This window comes from Phacochoerus africanus, chromosome 3 (genome assembly GCF_016906955.1).
Source record: "Phacochoerus africanus isolate WHEZ1 chromosome 3, ROS_Pafr_v1, whole genome shotgun sequence".
In the NCBI taxonomy this organism is placed as follows: domain Eukaryota; kingdom Metazoa; phylum Chordata; class Mammalia; order Artiodactyla; family Suidae; genus Phacochoerus; species Phacochoerus africanus.
Genome location: NC_062546.1, coordinates 144,466,376 through 144,488,319, shown reverse-complemented (window position 1 = coordinate 144,488,319; position 21,944 = coordinate 144,466,376). Strand labels below are relative to the sequence as shown.

The window sequence follows — 21,944 nt, the reverse complement described above, 5'->3', positions numbered from 1 at the left end:
GTCCACCAAGTCAAAACGGGGCCCCTCCCGCACCTCGGGCGGACTACTGTCAGAGCTAGTGGCTGCAGTGAGTGACAAAACAAGCCCCATCTCACCCGGGGCCGCCAGCTCAGAGCCGCTGTGCCATCTAGTGTCTCAGGAAAGACTCACCTCTCGGCTCTCACATCAGACAAAGGTTCTCACAAAGGTTCTTCTCTTAATATACGCATCCCCCACCTCCCCTGCCACCAGAGTGCCTGGCAACATCTAACACGGAGCCTTCACCACCACAATCACTGAACAAAGTCGCATTTTAAGAGCAAGTTTAAGTACCTCTCACGCTTTGGTCTTTATGGGGTGGACAGGGGGAAAAAATGGAGAAGTGATCTAGCACAAGAGCCCCCAGCCTTTTCAAACCATCATGAAAGGATCCAAGGACTGAAGCAATTTGGCTTTCAAGAGTCAAGGGGACACTGCATCCGGAGCAGGAGGAGGGGACTCCCAAGGCACCTTCACAGAGTACCTGCCAGGCTGGGCCAGTGCATCACTGACCGGCTGCTCTGAGTGGCAGCCTACAAGTGTACCTGGTCTTTACCGATCCTTCTCCAGATGTCACAGGGAGAGGTATTAGGCATCCCTGCTCCTTTACAAATCTGTGTGGTGCCACCTTGATGTGGATTTGTCAGATCCTGCTGCGGGAAGGCCTAGTTTCTGCAGGGGAAGCATTCCGGCAGCAATGTCGAGCTACAGACAAGATAATAAATGGGGACGGATGGAGAGGCATTTTATACATTAAAGGCTGGGAGGACCTGGGTGATATTGGAAGCTGCTGGTAAATACAGTTTTATCAAGGAATTTATCAAGGTCAGAGACAGAGCTCCTCAGTTCCTGGAACGTGGATAAAATGAAGGATGCGCCCAGGCACCGAGAAAGCATGGCCAGTGGTACCCTGGGCAGGTAAAAGGCAAATGGCCCAGTTCTTCAAGACTTGTCACCTAGTAGGCTTATTCCTTGGTGTGTGGGGAAAATACCCAGAGGAGTCGCCATTATAAATATCTAAGACCCAGTCAAGCATCAAAATAAAGGAAATACTTGGTCCCCCCCCCCCTTAGGAGTGGAACGCTTTATTTTGGTGGCAACACTCCTGATTCTCCTGCTTTTAAGCCATTTCTCAAGCATGGATCATTTCCCAACACTCTTAAGATCTTGGGATTCAGCTCTTGCGCGTCCCTCAAAGGGAAGTTAGAGGTGGTTTCCCGTCCCTTTGTCTAACAAACCAGTGCAGCGCGTGTTTCTTTTCCTTCACCTCCCAGGACCCTTGCTTTTCAAGAGTCAGCTTGTGTTTGAGACAACCCACGAGCCTGGTGACCAGCCACTTGGAGTGTCCTGCTCACCTCCCTGACACCCCACCGCACCCCCAGCTTACCTTTAACCCAGAAACGGACACCTTAAGCTCATCAGATACAATTAGGCATCTTCTAGTTCTGAAAGCAAAGGCTGTGCACACACGGATCCTTCCCTTCTTTGTGAAGTTAGAAATGAATACAGTGTAAGGGTAAAAGCTTTATGAATATTTGGGAGAAATGAAGTCACCCCCATCAGAACATGAGGTAAGAGTAATTCAGAGTCTCTGAGGGCTAGGTCTTTTGGGGGTAATGCGATTTGAGGTTTTTCATGTTTAAAAACTAAATATGCCAGAAATAGTCCCAGCAAAGTATTTACTATGAGGACATGAGAGAAGTTTAATTGTAAACCTTTTAAAAGGTGCAACTATATATATTTTCCTTTAATGGAGTTCCTGTTGTGGCACAGCAGAAACGAATCCGGCTAGGAACCATGAGGCTGCGGGTTCGATCCCTGGCCTTGCTCAGTGGGTTAAGGATCTGGCGTTGCCCCTGAGCTGTGTGGTGTAGGTTGCAGATGCGGCTCGGATCTGGTGTTGCTGTGGCTGTGGCATAGGCCGGTAGCTGTAGCTCTGATTAGACCCCTAGCCTGGGAACCTCCATATGCCATGAGTGCAGCCCTAGAAGGCAATATATAAATAAATAAACAAATATTTTCCTTTAAAACACCTAAGCAGCAAGTTGAGAAAAACAAATCTGGATGGAAACAGGATGTCTTCCTGCCTTTTTGTATGAGACATATATGTCAGAAAAGGCAACCTTTTTTTTGAGGAGATGCTATGTGGCTGCTTTATGTTTCCTTACAAAAATTAATTCTTAATGAATCAGAGACAGATGGATTATCCCTATTTCTTTGAATTCCACTGCTTCTTCAGTAAATCCACCAGAGAAGCAGCAGCTCAGGCAGTCTATTAGGGAGAAAAGATTATCACCCATGGGAAAAAAAATGAAGGAAATTGGATTTGGAGTAGTCAGACTTGGGCTCAGTTCTGGCTCAGCCACACATACTACTGTGTGGTGTTAAGGGAGGCACTGGACATCTACTAAGCTCTATTTCTCCATTTGTAAACTGTGAATAATGACATTAGTCTTACACAGTTCAGAGTGATTCTCAAGTTCAAAGAGGTGTTATATATGAGGCCACTATATAAAATACACAGTGTGATTCATTTTCAGTTATTAGGTTTTGCTAGTAATTCTGGCTCGTGCATTGATGTGAATTTTTCTACAGGAGAGGGTACATTTGTACTTCATTCAGATCTATGCAGTGATAATTTAATGAGATGAGATTAGTCTGTAATGATGATATTAAAATCAGATGTTCGTGACCTTGTTCCTCAATAACGCTCAAAGGAACCAACCTGAGAGGTCATCCTGAAGGCTTTTTGGCCTAGGACGGTGGTAGACCACACAACAGAAAAGATCCAGAGTCGCAGAGACCTGGACCAGGATCCTGAGTCCACTACTCTCAGGATAAACGCAGGCAAGTGACTTACCCTAAGCCTCAGTTTCCTGATCTATTAAATGGGGATAATATTAATAACTACCTCCTAGTTCTGTTGAAAGAACTGAATTAGACAATTGTTGAGTATAGTGCTGAGCACATGTGTGCTCTATGCATGTGGGCTGTGATTAAACACTATTGCATTTGTTCTTCCATTTACAATCCTCTTGTGAAAATGGGGGAGGGTAAGCAGGTACTAAACTCACGCTACATCTTAAGAGATTTATAATCTGGAGATGTTGGGAGACTTCTAGGTAACTTGGTCTAGAATCCAGGGCTCTTGTGCTTAGTATTACTTTCCACTTTATTTAGCAGGCTCTTAGGTCAAGTGCATGTATCTCAAACGCCATCATTAATTTCTCAAAGTGTCATTAATTCTAATCTCATAAAACTCAGTATCTGGTGTTTGATCTTTAGTCTCAGCTCCTCCAGTGCATTCTCTACAGAGAGCAGAGAAACCAACCTACTGCAGAGCTGGCCACACCACACCTCTCTTTAAACTATTCAATGGGGCCCCAAATGGCTAGAAAATAATATCCAAGGAACAAAGAAGCAGACCCCCTTCAATCTGACCTTGGCCTAACTCTCCAGCCATGTTTACCATCACTCCTGATCTGGGCACTCCTTCTGTTTCCTGCTGGAACTTTCCTGACATCTTTCTGGCCCCACCCCTACTCTCCTGCCAGGCTAGGGATCCTTTCCTTGTTCTTGGGAGCACAGCACTAGAATATTATTTTCTGTTGCTGTTAAGAAAGGGATTGAGAATCAACCTAAACATCCAATACTGACAAACTGAATGCATTAAGGAACATTCAGAGGGTAGATTACTCTGCACCTATTAAAAATCCCATCTTTGGAGTTCCCATTGTAGTGCAGCAGAAACGAATCTTACCAGGAACCATGAGGTTGCTCAGTGGGTTAAATCCCTGGCCTTGCTCAGTGGGTTAAGGATATGGTGTTGCCTTGAGCTGTGGTGTAGGTGGCAGGCGCTGCTCAGATCTGGCGTTGCTGTGGCTCTGGAGTAGGCCGGTGGCTACAGCTTCGATTAGACCTCTAGCCTGGGAACCTCCATATGCCACAGGTGCAGCCCTAAAAAGACAAAAAAAAAAAATTCCCATCTTAAAAAAATATGTAAGGTTAAGGGAGAATGACACAATATATTAAGTGCAAAAAGTCAGAAACTAAAAAATAACCAGAGGGATAGGCACCAAAATGTTAACAATAATTATCTCTGGCAGGTGTTATTTATTCTTGACTCTTTTCAGAAGTTTCCAAATTTCCTACACAATGAACGAATTGACTTTAAGAACACAAAGTCATTAAAATCTTATAAAGATCGCTAAACTGTAAATGGCAGCTATAGCCTTCTTTCACTCTTCCAAGTCAGAATCCTAATGGCAGCAAGCCAGTGGTTGGGTTCTTGGGTTCCTCATCTTGGGAACATGAGGGAGAAGTGGTAAATTGCTTTCATATGGAAAAGGCAAATCCATACTCAAGAAACAGCCCTCTTAATGCAGTCATTTCTTCTGGCAAAGTCCACAAGCTTACACTTAGGGCACAGCAATCTTTCCAGGAAAAACAAAGGAAAAGTTTGTCATGCAGGAAGGAAAAGGTTCACAGCGATGGCTTTTTTAAACTTCATGATGATTAGCTCTTACAGTCATGCTTCTCTTTTCATCTGATTTGCATTTGAGGATGGACTTCATAACTCTGAACATTCCCTTGGCACATCCCAACAGAAATCAAAACTGTAGGCACACGGATTTTAGGTTTGCTAATCTGGGTTCCCCCAGGAAAACAAATTTCCCTCTAATTATCAGGATTTCAAATTTCACACCCTCAAAAACAGCTTGGATAGGTAAAGAACCTATTAAAACAGGCTCTGCTAACGAAGAGAAAATACACAGCCTCTCGAGTGCCCTCTAGAGCAAGTGTGGGGAACAGCAGGTAGAGGCTGTCTTAATGCAGCCAACTGAGGACAATCAACCCTCCTTTCCCTCTCTGCTATTGTCTCATATCACCTGATTATCTTAAATGGTTTCCTTTCAGCCTCTTGCCACATAGCATATGTTAGAAAATATTCCTTGATCACATGAAATAAATGAACTCAAGTTTATGAGTTTCTGACCCATTTGGAAGACTCTAGAACCTGCCAACAATTTCTTTTGTGTGTTTGGGTGTACATGTATTTTCTTTACTTTTTTCTTTTTTGTCTTTTTTTTTGCCTTTTCTAAGGCCGCATTCGTGGCACATGGAGGTTCCCAGGCTAGGGGGTCTAACCGGAGCTGTAGCCACCAGCCTATGCCACAGCAATGCTGGATCCAAGCCGTGCCTTCGACCTACACCACAGCTCAGGGCAACGCTGGGTCCTTAACCCACTGAGCGAGGCTAGGGATCGAACCCGAAACCTCATGGTTCCTATTCGGATTCATTAACCACTGAGCCACAATGGGAACTCCCAATGTATTTTAAAACTCATTCCCCCACCCCCTGCCACTGCCCCTGCTCAGGCCAAACTGACTTAAGCTTCTAAGCCTTTAGGGAATTTAAACATAGCAGAGAGACCTAGAATCAGATTTGGGAAATGGCATCTATTTCACTTCCCTCCTGCCTTTGGGCTGGTTTCTGAGAGCCCATTCTAAACAGTAGCGCTTTAGGTCTCCTGTTACTTGGAAGGAGAGACTGGGAGGCTTGTATGGCAAGAGCCTGCTTTGTCTCCCTGAAGCCTCTTTTCATCCAGCTGGCCTCAGGTTTAAAACATGCTGCTTACCTGGTTGCTCCACATCTCTCTGCCTGTGGCCCTCATCCAAAGTACCTGCTCAAAGGTAGCCAGGATGCATGCTTCTACCAATGAGGCTCTCCACTGCATCTATTTGCTACAGGGTTACCTCTTGTTTTTAGACTTATAAACAAAGCAAAATCAAAACAATAAGCTCCAAGAGCTCATTTTAGGCTTGAGGCCCTGTCCGGGAGCTGCAACAACAGCACCATCAAACTGTCACTGTTCCATAGTATTTGCCCCCAAATGCCATCCAGGTCTGCACCTGCAAAGCCAGGATGGGCATTGTGAGTCACTCTGCCTGCCACCACATAAAAAGCTAATTTCACATTCGGAATGTATGTTTTTTTTTTCAATACCAATAGCAACAAGAGTGTGCCAAAAAATTTCCCTCGAAGCTCTATTCTGTTTTTTAAACTACAGAACATTCTTTCATAGTTTGACAGTTAAAATGCCGCAGCTAATGTAATAAACAGAGAATTTTTCTAAGTAGCCTGTCAAAACAAGTGACACTTTTTTTTTTTTGCTAGCGAGTCTCAGATTCAGAACAATAGGAAGTACCTTTCAAAGCAACATCTTCATTATACAATCAAATTCCCAAAGTAATCTTCTCATCAAAGAATATTGTGTTATTTCTTTCCCAGTAATTATCAGAGTTCTACAACCTCTCTGGCAGTGGTGACTATTATAAAATGCAGCTGTGCCGAGTTAAAATATTGGGGCTCCCACCTCGGTCAATATAGAACCAAAGTATCTCCTGACTCCACATTTCTTGGCAGCTTGGGCAGTTAAAAAGTCAACATTTCCAGGACCCGTGAACATGCCCTCAAGTTTCCAGCCTCTCAAGGACAGCGGTGATACTGGCAATTCTTGACCAATGCAGCTAATTTTCTTTCCACTTAAAGTAGAAGCTCCAAAGGTTATTATCAGGTCCAAAAAAAAAAAAAAAAAAGGTGTGCTCATGTGTATGTGTGCAGAGAGTTTAAAAGGCTGTCTTATAAAATTAGATTCCTTCTTTTTCACTTTTCCATCTTTTAGGGGCTGTCATTCTGATAGGAATGAAATCGAAGGGTACTGAGTCAAAAGAAGAACTACTAGCTCAATTCCAATGTTGGCAGTTTCATAAAACCTGAAAAGAAGGAAAAACCTCAAGGGCACCTCAAATGACATACCTCAGGATACTGGTGAAAACTGTACTGTAACAGCCAGTGCTAGGCCCGGAAAGGCTTTGGAATGTAATTTTCTCTAAAGAATCTTTGGGCTGCCAAGGTTCATGTAATTCAGTGTATGGAAGAAAAAAGTAACACAAGCACAGGCTCCTTTTCCTAAGGGTGACTCATGAAACCAGTGCTCAGGCTATGGTGAGGATGAATCAAACGGTTTTCCCTATCTATCTATCTATCTATCTATCTATCTATCTATCTATCTATCTATCTTTCTATCTTTCTATCTTTCTATCTTTCTATCTTTCTATCTTTCTATCTTAGGGCTGCAGCTGTGGCATATGGAACGTGGGGTAGGGGTCGAATCAGAGCTGAAGCCACAGAAATGCTGGATCCTTAACCCACTGAGCGAGGCCAGGGATCGAACTCACATCCTCATGGATACTAGTTGGGTTCTTAACCTACTGAGCCATGACAGGAACTCCAAATCCAACAGTTTTAGCACAAATAGGGAGTGTGGTAGGTACTTAGCACACAGCCAGCCTCTATATATTTGTTGCATCTGAATTTTATTTGGAAATGCCTATCTCATTGGATTATAAACTCTGCAAAGGCAGGGAGAATTTTACTACTTTGTCTGTCTGTCTGTCTATCTATCTATCTATCTATTTTTAGGGCTGCACCTGTGATATAAAAAAGTTCCCAGGCTAGGGGTCAAATCAGAGCTGCAGCTGCCGGTCTACGTCACGGCCACAGCAAAGGAGGATCTGAGCCACATCTGCAACATATGCCACAACTTGTGGCAATGCCAGATCCTTAACCTACTAAGCCAGGCCAAGGATGAAACTCGCATCCTCACAGACATTGTGTTGGGTTCTTAACCTACTGAGCCACAATGAGAACTCCTGACTACTTTTTTTTTTTTTACACCACTTTGGTAGATGCTAAAAGTAATAATTGTGAATCAAATGGCATTTCTGTCTCTCTTGAAGCAGCTAAGAGCTGAGGGCACATCAGAGCTGGGGCTATATGTCTATTTGTTCATTCATTCACTCAACAAAGGGATACTGGTGGTCCTCATGGTATAGTGCATAGAGCCAGGGACATGGCCTTCTGTAATTTCCACACCAAATCTCCATCTTCATATTATGTTCTATCAACATACACTACATTTGCCTGTGCAGTATGAAATGCAGCTGTGATTAAATGATTACCTGCATAACTAGTTTATGGTCCATCTCCTGCTCTAGACAGAAAGCTCCAGGAAGGAGGTTTGACCCTCTAGTTCAATGCTGCAGCCATCAAGACTAACCTAGTATCCAGGACAAAACAGATGTTCAATAAATATTGGTTAACTGACTCGATGAATGACTGGCTGAAGCTCTGGCTTTTCTGTTAGATATTTTGGATTTTCCAGAAAAGTTTTTGTTTGAAGAAAGGGTTTTGAGACAAATGGAGCAGAAAACCAAGGTTCTAGAGTTAAGGATGATGATGCAAACTGGGTAGCAGGAAGGTCTTTGAAGCACAAGGTACAGGACATTAAGACCCAAGAGGAAGCTGTGACAGAGGGGTCATGGTATGAGAAAAAATGAGCTGTGCTTTAGAGGTTTTTGGCAGCACTGAGTAAGGGCGAGTCAAAGGGAAGAACCCTGGGGAAGGATAGGAGGAGGCATTGAGAGGCTGTTGTGAGCTGGTGTACGGGGCCCACCCTGGGGAAGCTGGTCTGAGGGACACCTGGCTTTTAGGGAGCCCTAGGGACACACCGACATGTAAAGCTAACGCTCTTGTCAAGACCCGCTGATAAATGGAGCTCGGCCAAGCCAGTGACTCAGAGTTGACACCCACAGCTGGCTGGCACTGGCTGCCGGGAGGAGAAACGATTTCATTTCCAGCAGAAAAACAGAAGCCTGTGTGTGGTGGTTTCAGAACTACGTGCCAAGTCATTCCTTACTGAAAAGGTTTCCCTGAGGCCGGGACTGAGGCATATGGTTCTTTGTGTGCCTGGCAGCAATAAGGAGAGCACCCTGAGGGGCTCAATACAGTCTTTCTGGACTGATCTGATTAAAAACTTCAGAGTCCACAACTTCAGCTGATGGGCTGCTGCTGACGGTCAGGTGGGTTTCCACTGAGCTGGAATGGAGAGAGCACTTAACTGGCTGAATGAAGGCCTTGAAGGCTTAATGGAACAGTGATGTTTCTTAAGAATGTGTCTTTCAACTTAAAGAATGGGAGAAAATAATTTCAAATGATGCAACTGACAAGGGCTTAATCTCTAAAATATACAAACAACGTATACAACTCAACAGCAAAAAAGCCAACAATCCAATGGAAAAATGGGCAAAAGACCTGAATAGACATTTCTTCAAAGAAGATATACACATGACCAACAAGCACATGAAAAAATGCTCAACATCCCTAATTATTAGAGAAATGCAAATCAAAACTACCATGAGATACCACCTCACACAGGTCAGAATGGCCATCATTAATAAGTCTGCATGTAACAGATGCCGGAGAGGGTGTGGAGAAAAGGGAACCCTTCTGCACTGTTGGTGGGAATGTGAGTTGGTACAACCACTATGGAGGTACCTTAGAAAACTATACATACAACTACCATATGACCCAAAAATCCCACTCTTGGCCATATATCCGGAAAAAACTTTCCTTGAAAAAGACACATGTGCCCACGTGTTCATTGCAGCACTATTCACAATAGCCAAGAGCTGGAAACAACCCAAATGTCCATCGACAGATGATTGGATTAGGAAGATGTGGTATATATACACAATGGAATACTACTCAGCCATAAAAAGAACAAAATAATGCCATTTGCAGCAACTGGATGGAACTAGAGACTCTCATACTGAGTGAAGTAAGTCAGAAAGAGAAAGACAAATACCATATGATATCACTTATATCTGGACTCTGATATATGACACAAATGAACCTTCCCACAGAAAAAAAAATCATGGACTTGGAGAACAGATTTGTGGTTGCCGAGGAGGAGGGAGTGGGGTGAATTAAGAATTTGGGGTTAAAAGGTACAAACTATTGCTTTGGAATGGATAAGCAATGAGATCCTGCTGTGTAGCACTGGGAACTATATCTAATCACTTATGATGGAACATGATAATGTGAGAAAAAAGAATCTATACATGTATGTGTAACTCAGTCACCATGCTGTACAGTAGAAAATTGACAGAACACTGTAAACCAGCTATAATGAAAAAAAATTATATTAAAAAAAGAATGTGTCTTTAAGAAGAAAACTCTCATTCGAAAAGATACATGCCCTCCAATATTGACAGCAGAACTATTTACAATAGCCACGACCCAAGTGTCTATGGACAAATGAATGGATAAAGAAGATGTATATTTACACAATGGATGCTACTCAGTCATAAAAAAATGAAATAATGCCATCTGTAGCAACATGGATAGACACAGAGATTATCATACTAAGTGAAGTAAATCAGAAAGGGAAAGACAAATACCATGTGATATACTGGAATCTAAAAAAATAATACAAATGAATCTATATATAAAACAGAAAGACTTGCAGACACAGAAAACAAACTTGTAGTTACCAAAGGGGAAAGGGGGGGAGGGATAAATTAAGGTATGGGATTAAAAGATATAAACTACTGTACATAAAAGAGATAAGCAACAAGGACTTACTATATAGTGTAGGGAACTATATTCAATATCTTGTGATAACCTATAATGGAAAATAATCTGGAAAAAAACCCCACCTGAATCACTTCATTGTATACCTGAAACTAACAGAATACTGTAAATCAACTATACTTCAATTAAAAAAAATAAAGTGTCTTTAAGCTAAAGGGCAGGAGCCTCTGCATGGTGTGAAAGGATGTGCTGAATGAATGAACACATGCTCACATACACATACAAACATATCCATGACGTCTATGGTTCTGAAGACCTCTGTCTTATCCATTAGGAAGAAAGGGGCTGCTACGGTCTGGCACAGAAGCAGACCAGTTTCTTTTTATCATGGACCAAAGGTCGTTTAACATGTGGACTCAGTTTTGACATCGTTAGCCAACTGCTAAAGATCTCTATAGTTTTAACCCATGCAAAAGGGAAATGGAATCAGCTGGCTCAAACACGGAATTAAAATAACAAGAGGCAAACATTGCTGCGTCACCCTTACGAGTCTTTCCTTCTGCCCTGGGTGGAAGAAGGCCAGGACTTCTGAAATCAGCCTCGCTTCCCAGCAGGCGCGCACGGGGTGGCCCCGGAGACGTGCAGGGGTGCCGCGCTCCCACTCACGGTTTGCGGAGGATCATCCTCATGTGGGCATCGGGGCCCATCTGCGACAGCAGCAGCAGGGTGTCCTGCAGCTCCTCGTCACACTCTTTCTTCTCCTCCTCCGTGGGCAAAGGGGCATCCTCATGCTCGTCATCCAGAAATCGATAAAATAAATATTTATCTTGGAAGTGATGCTCCTGGTCCACTGTGGGAAACATAGCGGCAAGTATCAGCTGATGCACCTCTGCCTCACAGGGCCGTTGACCAGAAGCGCATGGCTGGTGTGGGCGAGAGAGCCAAGCGGGGAGACTCCCCGCCCTTCTCCCAGGGCCTTGCCCAGGGTGGTACAGCTGGAACACAGCACCTCCAGGCTGGGGCTGCAGCCATGCCCCTCACAGCCCTCTTGGACCCGCCCTTCTCCTGAGCCGCCTTGGGACTCTCTTAGAGGACCTGCCAATTTTCCTGAAAGGAGCACTTTGACCAGCAAAAACTGCCTTGGTGACATTTTCTAGCATGTAGGTTATACGTCCCAAAGAGAAAAATAACCAACTGCCAGATCTTGCTTGGTAATAATTTTTGGAAGTACAGACTTAAAAAACCACCCTAATTTGTCAGGATGAGAATTGATGTTTTCTTTTTATATGTACTGTTTATAAAACATGTCTGTCTGCACTTTAAAAAATTAGAATAAAATTAATTGTCTGAGAAAAGCTGACAAGACCACGCTTCTAGGTCATATAGTCCTAGAAAGATCTTATGGTAATTTCCTTTCAGTTGAAGTTTTAAAGAGTTTTTTTTTTCTTTTTTTTCTCTTATTCCCTTGAAACAAGAAGATTTAGATCTCAGTAGGACAAAGTCATGAACTTGGAACTTGGCTCAGAATCCCTCATCTATGTGTCTTAAACCTCTTAAGCCCCTTTTCAGGAGGGAGCATCAACACATCAACAGATAAGGGGAAAAGGCAGATCCTTGCTGATCCAAATTCAATCCCTGAACCAGCAGCAGCAGCAGCAGCAGCAGCATCCTCTGGGAGCTTGTTGGAAAGGCAGACTCTCTGGACCCATCCCAGCTCTGCTGAATCAGAATTTGCATTTGAACAAGAGTTCTAGGTGATCTGCAGGCCCAGTAAAGACCGTGAAACACTGGCGAGACCCTCATTAGATTCCTGGGTGTTAAACAACGAAAGGAATGGTTTTGATAGTTTGTGAGTTTAGAAAAGTCATCTTTAAACAAATGGCATAAGGAGTTCACCCACAGTTCCACTCCAGCCTTAAAGAGCGACTCTGCTCAGTTACAGCCCCTGCAGATATCAGGGGCTACCCCACAGAGCACACGCCTGACTTTAACTATGGTCACTGTGTGGGTACACAAATTGGCTCTTCCAGAAAACGCAGCTTCTGAATTCATTACTCTCTTTCCTGTCATCAGCCCGGCCACACACTTCATTGCTCTTCATTTGGCCCCTGCATCAGGATTGCTCTGCCATGCTCAGAGAATAATCACGCTATCAATGAACCATGAATGCAAACTAATAAACATAATTGGAACCGATGCACTCGGGTTGCAATTTCATTTTCCCTTCATATGTTCTCCCAAGTTAGGAAGGTACAATGGTGGAACACTGCAATCAGTCGCATGCACCCGCTGCATCTGTACTGCTCAATGAAGACGCTAGCTTGGCGGGTCCCTAAAGGGATCATAATTCTTTCTGGCCCATTTGGGAGTTCAGCCACAAGCAACACAGGGAAACACACTTAGCGTTTCTTGAGGGTTTTCCAGGGAGCATGGCTCATCTTACCGTGGTTGAGAACTCCGTCTTCTACTAGGACCTGCCACATGCCGACAGCTTGAGTTCGAGAGTGAACACACGGAGTCTGCTGCAGCATCCAGTCCACCAGCTCGGTCCCCACGCAGCATTGTCTAAGGAGCCGGGGGATACAAAGGAGGGAAAGTCACCCCCTTGCAGAGGAAGGATGGGAGATGGCTTCTGAGAGGAGACCCTCCTGAAGGGCCCCGTGCTCTTCCACCATCAGAGGTCTCATGACAAACGAAGACATGATGTGGGCTCAGGCTCTCAAACTTGTACAAACCAATCATGGGAGAATCCTCTAGGTAAGGCTGGCTAAACGAAAGAGCACTGCAAGTTGCAGCGCCAGGGGAGACTCAAGGGCTGCTCAGACTGGGAGCAGGACCTGGCAAGCTAATTCCAGGGCCAGAAACACTCTCGTCTTGAGCTGGACCCATGAAATCTCAATGGTAAAGGAAGGCAAAGGATAATTCTGATTTCCTTCCTTCCCAGGAGGAATGAATTAAGGTTTGTGAGGCACCAGAAGGTGCCCTGTGAATGGCTCTATGTAAGTGTAAAATTATATAGCACTTTCTATTTTCACATAATACAACTGATCTTCCTCTGAGAGGTGTTGGGAGAAACAAGTAATTAGCTATGCAAATCTCTTTGAAAAAAGTTGGATGTGATGAGTATCAGCATTTCTACAGAGTCTGCCATCTGAAGTGCTCCGAATGTTTTCTATATGGTCTCACATTCATCCCTAAAGTGACTCTCTGTGGCAAGCTGGTTGTTATGGGCACATTATGTGCATTAGCTAGGAAACAAATAATTATACACACACATATAAGGAAATACTGAGACCTTCCGTGGTGAGAGATGGGCAGGTGTTCATGGCATGACTGTTCAGTGGAGGAAATGGGATCTTGAAGTCCTAGGAAAGAATCCCACAGGACAGTGGAACAAGCAGGGAGTTACAGAGCAGCTGGCCACCTGCAGTGGGTCTGAGTCACTGGTGGCCTTCCCTCCCATGCCAAGGATGCCAGCATCTCTGGGGCTCTGGGGCTGGTTCCAGCCCAGGAAGCTCCTCTCTAGTTTGAACTGGAAGAGATTCCTGGTGCTGGTCCAGTTTAGGAAGAGCTTAGCCTAGGAGGAGTCATGAGAAACAACAGTAGGTCTGCCACTTATTATTATATGTGTCTCTGGCCATATCGTTTCAAATCTCTGGGCCTTAGTTTTCTCCTCCATGAAAGAATGGAGGAGAAAAAGATGGGCTCTAAGGCCATGTCCAGTTCTAAAATGTGAAATCTATCCGAGTTCCTGGGATGTCCTGATTTGGGTCTGACCCAAGAACATTTCACAAGGAAGATGTATTGAAAGGTTGTTTGATTTCCAGGACTGTCTGGTTACAGTCTATAGCCACACATTAGAGCTGAAAAGGACAAAGAGGCACAAGTTACTATTCATTTTTGAGCCAAATATATGATGTGTCACATTCTTCATTTGTTTTTCTCTTTAGGGCTGCACCTGTGGCATATGGAAGATCCCAGGCCAGGGGTCGAATTGAAACTGCAGTTGAAGCCTATGCCACAGCCACAGCAACGTGGGATCCGAGCTGCATCTGCCACCTACATGGCAGTTTGCAGCAATGCTGGATCCTTAACCCACTGAGTGAGGCCAGGGATCAAACCCGCATCCTCATGGACACTAGTCAGGTTCTCAACCCACTGAATCACAATAGGAACTCCTGCATTCCTTTTCTAATTTGAGACTTTATTAATGGGAAAAGCCATGTAAAAGTATCAAAAAATCAATTCCATGTGGTTCTTAATTCAATGATGACTTTTACTAAAAAGAGGACATGGAACTGAGATGATTCCAGAGCCTCTGGGCCATGGGACGGGGTATAAGAATCTTGCAGTCAGTGCACAGGATGAAGACACAAAGCTGTGCCACTTGAAGCTGATGGACTCACTGGGTTTCCTCCCTATTAATGATCTTTAGCTATTTTAAAGTTGACAGCTGATCTCTGGTATGGTGATCATTGGGGGTGATACTGCATGTGGGGAGACTTCAACCCCCTAACACTGCAGCAATGATAGAAGGGGGTGAGAAGCAGGACAGAGGGAGAAGATGGAACTGGAAATAAGATCCAGGACAAGGAACTCAAAATGACCTTCAGGAAAAAAGAAATCTTGCCTCTGGCTTCCAGTTGCGTCCAGGGGTCATTAGCGACAGATCATTAATTTGTGTCATAGGGTGTGGAACAGACATAACACCTATATTTTGGGGTTTTAAAATCTTAGTACTATGGAGCAAGAAAGAGATTATGGTTTCTGACTTCTAGTTTCCATTATTTGTCACTGAAGATGACTTATTTAATGGAATTTCCCTAACGCAAGTCAACATTTGGGAAAGCATAATCACATCTTAAATTAAGGAAAAAAATACAAATTTAAAAAGAAAAAGGTCCTATAGCAGTATAAGATTTTGAGATCCACTTAATGATTTTTTTTTTTTTTTTGGTCTTTCTAGGCCTGCACCTTTGGCGTATGGTAGTTCCCAGCTAGGGGTTGAATCAGAGCTGTAGCTTCCGGTCTACACCACAGCCACAGCAATACGGGATCCGAGCCTCGTCTTTGACTACACCACAGCTCATGGCAATGCTGATTCATTAACCCACTGAGTGGGGCCGGGGAGTGAACCTGCGTTCTCATGGATACTAGCTCGGTTGGTTACTGCTGGGCCTTGACGGGAACTCCCCCACTTAATGAATTAAAGAGGCTGAACTCTCTGACGACATGGACACATGAGTTTTAACTTTTACTTCCCTCAAAATTATAGCAGTGAGTAGGAAAGAGAGTCGAAAGAAAAGGCTTTAAGACGTAATCATCCAAATGGCAGCTGGTAAATATCAACATCACAAGGACAAGAGGAGTAATCTGTCTTAAGAGATGGAACATGCTAAGAGGAACATGCTACTGATTAAAATGTTCCTCAAATCCTATGTCATTTCCAGAATTCTATCAAGAAGAGGCCAATCTAAATGTAACAGACTGTCAGATTTGGTCTTCTAAACATATTCATGACAAATGGAAGAAGAGTGTTCGTTTGCATGGAGTGCAGGAAGAGTGATCCAAAGGGAAGAGTTTGATTTGCAATGTTTCTATCTCTGTCCTTGAGAAAGAGACTGGCTCCTGAGGCAATATATTCAATGGTTTGCTATAGAGTGAGCTGGCTATAATTTTACAGGTTCCATCATTGTTGATAGTCACTGGAAAGATAGACATCCTTCATGGTAACTTCATAATTTGTATTCTAGCTTTTCACTGTGTCTTATGAACTTGGTTCATGTGAATCTAATGGATTTTGACTCATGTTAAATCTGATGGGTTCTGAGGTCGCGTCAAGGCTAAATGAGAGAGAGTCTGACTGATTTCTGAAAGAGGGCTGTGAGTCTGAACCATGGGCCCAAGGACAAAGAGTGAAGGCTTGTATGCCACACAAGGCTTGTGTGCCATTCTAGTTCCCAAACCACCATTGAATTGAGAAAATCAAATGTTAAAGATTAGGCATGAATCCTTCATTGACCCACCATGGTTCAGTCATCCCAGAATGTTCAACTAAATCACACGGCCTCCCTCTTTATCATGTCTTAGTTCCAGTGGCAGCTATAACAAGTCTTCATTCTGTATGATTATAGATGTGATAGAGTTGTATATTTTACTATATGCAAACAGAATGTAATCCCGCATTAGAAAGTAAACTGTGTAAAGGGCATTTTATGTTTTTCACTCCTGTATCCTTAGGGCTTAGAACACAGTAGTGCCTGGTGCCCAAAAGGTGCTTAATAAATTTGTGGAATGAATGACTGATAGAATGAATGAATGAAAAAGATCACTGAACTTGGAAATCAACCAACCTTGGTTTAAATCCTGGCTCTGCCACTCACTAGATTTGTGACTTGGTCGAGGAAAACTATTTAATCTCTCTGAGCCTCAGTTTTATCGACTGAGAAAAGATACACCTGCCTTGCAGGATGTGATGAACATGGAATGAGATAATGTATGGGAAGTGGCCTGGGACAGGGCTTCAAGTAAAAATAAATAAATGCTCATTAAATGTTAGTTGAATCTTGTTTAAATATAGTAGTTTTCCTAAAAAACACTAGCAATCAGAAATCGAAAAATACAAAAGGTTTCTGTGTTCATCACAGTTAAACCAATGTCTAAGCAAATTGATTTAGAGTAACTCCTGGGAATATTAAGGCTAATTAGAGTAACTTGTGGGTTGCAAGACAAGCTTAGAACTCTCAGAAACTAGAGGATTATAAAACATGCTTTCTGTAATGGAAAACAGGGGAATGCAAGTTTATTCTAATTTCACTAAACACGAATCTGACAGGGGTATAGCCTTTAGAATATTGCACATACCTGTATGTCTTTAGGTGGTATTTTCTATCTCTTATCATGTGAGGTGCTCGAGAGAGAATGGCATTTCGTAGAATTTTTCCAGCCCTGAGGATCTTCTCTGAAGGAACCTGAATTTTAATAATGTGGAAGAAAGGGAAGAAAAAGAAGGAGAGTTTACAGATGGAAAACAAACCAGATGAATCCTTAAATGACTTTCCAATCTGACTCTGTGCTTGAAAAATGTAATTCACTCATACGTTTACATTGTTCACTGGTGTGATGTGTCACTGAGACACACTGAACATGTATCATCTCTAGAGAGCGTATCTGCGGTTTCTTGATGTGATGCACTGACATATGGACCACTTCTGGTAGTTATTTAAGAAGCTAGCTTTGCTGGCTCATCAACCCACCTACATCCCATTACCTTGGTAATGGTGTTAGCAGGACGAAGAGGAACGTGAGGTTCAATGAGAGGTGTCTGAAAAATAAAATGTTAAAGCAAAAGAAAATTAAAGAAAAAGTTCACTAAAGAAAATTATGGGTTGGGGGATAATAAGAAACATCCACTTTTATAAAACTCAAAATAGAATTAAAAAAACAAGAGATAAAATTCTGCCTAAAGAGCTTGAATGCACAGGCATTCAAAGGGCAAAATTAGACTGTTCAATGTGCCAAAATGTAAATTACTAAAAATGAAAAAAAATCAAACAGATAGGAATGATCAGATGTTTGTAGGCTTAAATGAGAAGGGACTCAATACCTACTAAAAGCATAACAAACATCAGGGCACGGCGGGGGTGGGGGGAAGCAAAAAAGATAAACATGAATAGAGATTAAAATGACCTATCTCAGGAGAAAGGGATAAGAGATGGATTTAGAATGGAAATGAGTGATTTCATCCTCTTTCATGTAGTTAATATTCTTTTCCTGCAATTTGTATTTTTAGAAAGTTTTAATTTTGAATTGATACTTCTTGGTGGTTTTACACACTCAAGTTCCTAGAACCCACCGGGGCAGGGAGTGTACCAGCTCTTCCACTGCAAAGTGGTGTATGAAGTTTTCAGGATTCTGGGACTGTCAGACAGCTCCACGATATGGATAAAGCTCCCATCATTGTCCACATTCTTCAGATAAAGGTGTGGAATGGGAATCCCAGGAAATGACCTGCTACTTAATCAAGTCCCTACTACTACCAAAACCCCTTCCCTCTATTTTTCTGAAATATCTGGCAATGGTATTTCCAAACAGAGGAGAAAGATGCGTTCCATCAAAGGTGGTGGTACAGCCATCCATACCACATTGTTTAGGCCACTTCCAGAAAGACGGTAAGAAAGCAGAGCAGATTTACGGATGAGATTACGGTGGGCAGAGTAATGGTCCCCAAAGATGTCCACACCCTTATGCCCAGAACCTGTGAATATACTAGATAACATAGCCAAAGGGACTCTGTGGATGTGATTCAGTTAAAGGTCAAATTATCTTGGTGTTTCTAGGTAGAATATAATTGTAGAGTCCTTAAAAGATGGAAGAGGGAAGCAGAAGGTTTAGCAATGTGAGTAGGACTTGGCCCGGTTGTGCTGGGGTTGATGATGGAGGAAGCAACGAGCTAGAAGATGAGGATGGCCTCTGGGAGATGGAAAAGGCCAAACCATGCATGATTTTACTCTGGAGCTTTCAGAAGGAACAGGCCTGCCAACACCTTGACTTGCACCCAGTGAGCCCAGCTTCACACTTCCAAACTACAGGTTTATTCAGGTAAGGTTATTCAAGTTATGTTGTTTTAAGCCAGGAGGCTGGTGGCAATTTGTCACAGCAGTCACAGAAAACTAATAAAGAGTATTGTATATTAGCCTAAAAAACCTTACTTTTTGCAAATAGAAGCCATTACATTAAAAATAGGTAGATATTTCCTCTAGTCCTAATTAAAAATATATTCGGTGGGGAAAATAAAAATAAATACTAATTTTAAATACTTTATGTACCTCAATATGAATATGCACCTTCCTTTTTATCAACAATAAATTTCAGATGGGTTGCTGCTTTTAGTATTACAATGGAATTAAGGGAAAAAGATAAAAGAACCCTAAGCTAAGAAAGGCATAGATGAGGGAGTTCCTGTTGTGGCTCAGCAGTAATGAATCCACCCAGTATCCGTGAGGACACAGGTTCAATCTTTCACCTCACCCAGTGGCTTAAGGATCTGGTGTTGCCTTGAGCTGTGGTGTAGGTCACAGACACAGCGTGGATTTGGCATTGCTGTGACTGTGGCATAGGTTGGCAGCTGTAGCTCTGATTGGACCCCTAGCCTGGGAACTTCCATATGTCGCAGGTGTGGTCCTAAAAAGACAAAAAAACAAAAAAAAAAGAAAAGAAAAGAAAGAAAAGCATAGATGAGACACAGATTTATTTAGAATGAAAGCTCACTGAACTTAAATATTTTTGTTGGCTTGTTTGCTTTTGGGGCTGCACCTTCGACTTACACCATAGCTCACAGAAATGCTGGATCCTTAACCCACTGATCGAGGCCAGGAATTGAACCCACAATCTCATGGTTCCTAGTCAGATTTGTTTCTGCTGCCCCACGACAGAACTCCTGAACTTAAATATTTTCCACACCTTGCTGGCATCTAGTAGACTCTTTTTCCCCCTCTCAAAAAATCACTAGAGCACAAATGTCAAGCAATACTATAGTATTTTAGCAGCATACTGTTTACAACCAGTATAAATCAAGGAGTGTCAATCTGGTCCAACGTAATACAGCTTTAAAAGAAACCGACTTTGCCCTGCAATAGCCCACGCTCCCTTATGGCAAACCTCTTCATGGGAAAGGGACCATGATCTCACGGAGTTCCTGCCTTTATACACCTCCTCAAAGAAGACAGAATTCTGTGATGCCATATCACCTGGAAAAATTTCAAAAGTGGGAGGCCAGCATGCACCAGGGCCCTGGAAATGTATGCAGTCAAAACTGTTCATTATTTGCCAGTTGTGAGTTTCCTGCACTCATGCATCTTGTGTCTTTACATCACACATGTTCATTTATGTATCTGGGACTGTGCCTGGTTAGATATGCAAATTGTAGATGCCTCTAGTTATTCTTAAAAGTAAAGGCAGAAAACTTTTTCTTCTTCCTGTCTTGGAAGAAAGAGGTGCAGGTATATGTGATCTAGAGTAGAGGCATGTATGATAAGCTTCTGAGATAACCTTTTCCTTCCTATAAAAAAAAATCTATTTTCCTTTGCAGTAGTCTTTGAGAGGCTGGCTGAGCCAGAGATCAAGAGATGCCCAGGCTTGAGGATTATTGATGAATGTTTATTCTTTGGTAGGTGCAGTGAAACATTATTTGAAGATTGCATCTTTTTATTTGTTTCCACAGAAATGACTACGTTTAAGCAAAAATGCTAACAAGTGGTCCCTAGGTAGTTAATTTGGTTGGACAGTTCCCTTTTGGGTCCTTGAAACCCTGTAAAGAAACTATTACCAAGGCAGGGGAAGCGACCGACTTCAACCAGTATTGTTCCTTTGATTCACAACTTCTAAGGGAGCAAGATGTACACAAGGTTGCCTTTTAGCAAAGTATTCCTAGTACCAGTTTCAGGTCCAAGAGGCTGTTTAATCTGTTGAAAGGCAGCATTCTCAGAACCTTCCCTGGCTCAAAGATTTTAAGTTTGGAGGCAACATAATGAATAGATGTTTTGAGAGGGGATCAGTCTGTTTATTTAAATAAAAGGAACACATGCAGGGTGAAAGCAGGGCAAGTTTTTTATTTGGGGGGAATAAAAACTCATCTTTGAAAGCGATACTGTATTCATTTGGGCAAGCTTCTCAATATTCTAAGAGCTGCTTGGAGGCTGGCAGCCATATGCTAAGGTAGAGGGCATTTGTGACAGGTGGGCCAGGTCTCTGGGAAACAAAGTCACTGCCAATGCCTGTACAGGGGCCACACTGTTTCTGCTTATTTATTCCTTTTTGGTTTCCCTTGGTTTTCAAGTAAAGATTTTAATTTTTGAGAATTTCACTTTAGTTGAGCTTCAGAGAAATGGGGAGAGGAATTTCATTTTATAAATGATGAGGGTCAACAGGTGAGGGAAAGAAGCAGGATGGGGAGGTTAGTGAGAACCCAAACAAGAAAAGCGGCTCTAAAGGCAAGACCAAGGATTTCCTGTGTCAGTCCCTTTACAGGTATTGTCTGCATAACTGCCTTTATACATGTCATCTTATTATTATTATCATGCTCATGTTTTATTCAGAAAACTAAAGCCAGCAACACATAGGGACCGGGCTCACATAGCAGACAACTGAAAGAGCTGGGAGTTGAATCCAGCTACTCCAGTGTCTACGCTGCAGGTACAATGCCCTAACCCACCTGCTCTTTTCTTCTACAGACATCATGGCTCACCCTTTGGAAGAAATAATGTTCTGTTTGATTCAAGTTCATTGCAAAAAGTGCAATCTAAACCTCTCTTGGTTACCAGGTACTGGACTTGATTTTAAAAAGTTTCCAGCAATAAGTGTACATGAAGTCCTGCAAAGAGGACAGTTAGCACCATGCATCATGCTTGGTCTGAAATTAACTTTTTAAAGGGAGTTCCCATCATGACTCAGTGGTTAATGAATCTGACTAGGAATCATGAGGTGATGGT

The 21,944-nt window shown here is 42.7% G+C and overlaps 1 protein-coding gene across 4 annotated transcripts in view; it reads right to left on the bottom strand.

The window, feature by feature from the left end:
• Nucleotides 1-21,944, bottom strand: part of RAPGEF4 (Rap guanine nucleotide exchange factor 4) — a 321,086-nt gene that overhangs the window by 79,081 nt on the left and 220,061 nt on the right. For all 4 annotated transcript variants that reach the window (XR_007134020.1, XM_047772897.1, XM_047772898.1 and 1 more), the window contains exons 7-10: nucleotides 17,726-17,779; nucleotides 17,320-17,426; nucleotides 12,899-13,020; nucleotides 11,122-11,305 (exon numbers count right to left, since the gene is read on the bottom strand). Coding sequence is in view for 3 of the 4 variants with exons in the window: in XM_047772897.1 (XP_047628853.1) it covers nucleotides 11,122-11,305; nucleotides 12,899-13,020; nucleotides 17,320-17,426; nucleotides 17,726-17,779 (467 nt within the window). In the remaining variant the exon portion in view is untranslated. The remainder of the gene's footprint in view (nucleotides 1-11,121; nucleotides 11,306-12,898; nucleotides 13,021-17,319; nucleotides 17,427-17,725; nucleotides 17,780-21,944) is intronic.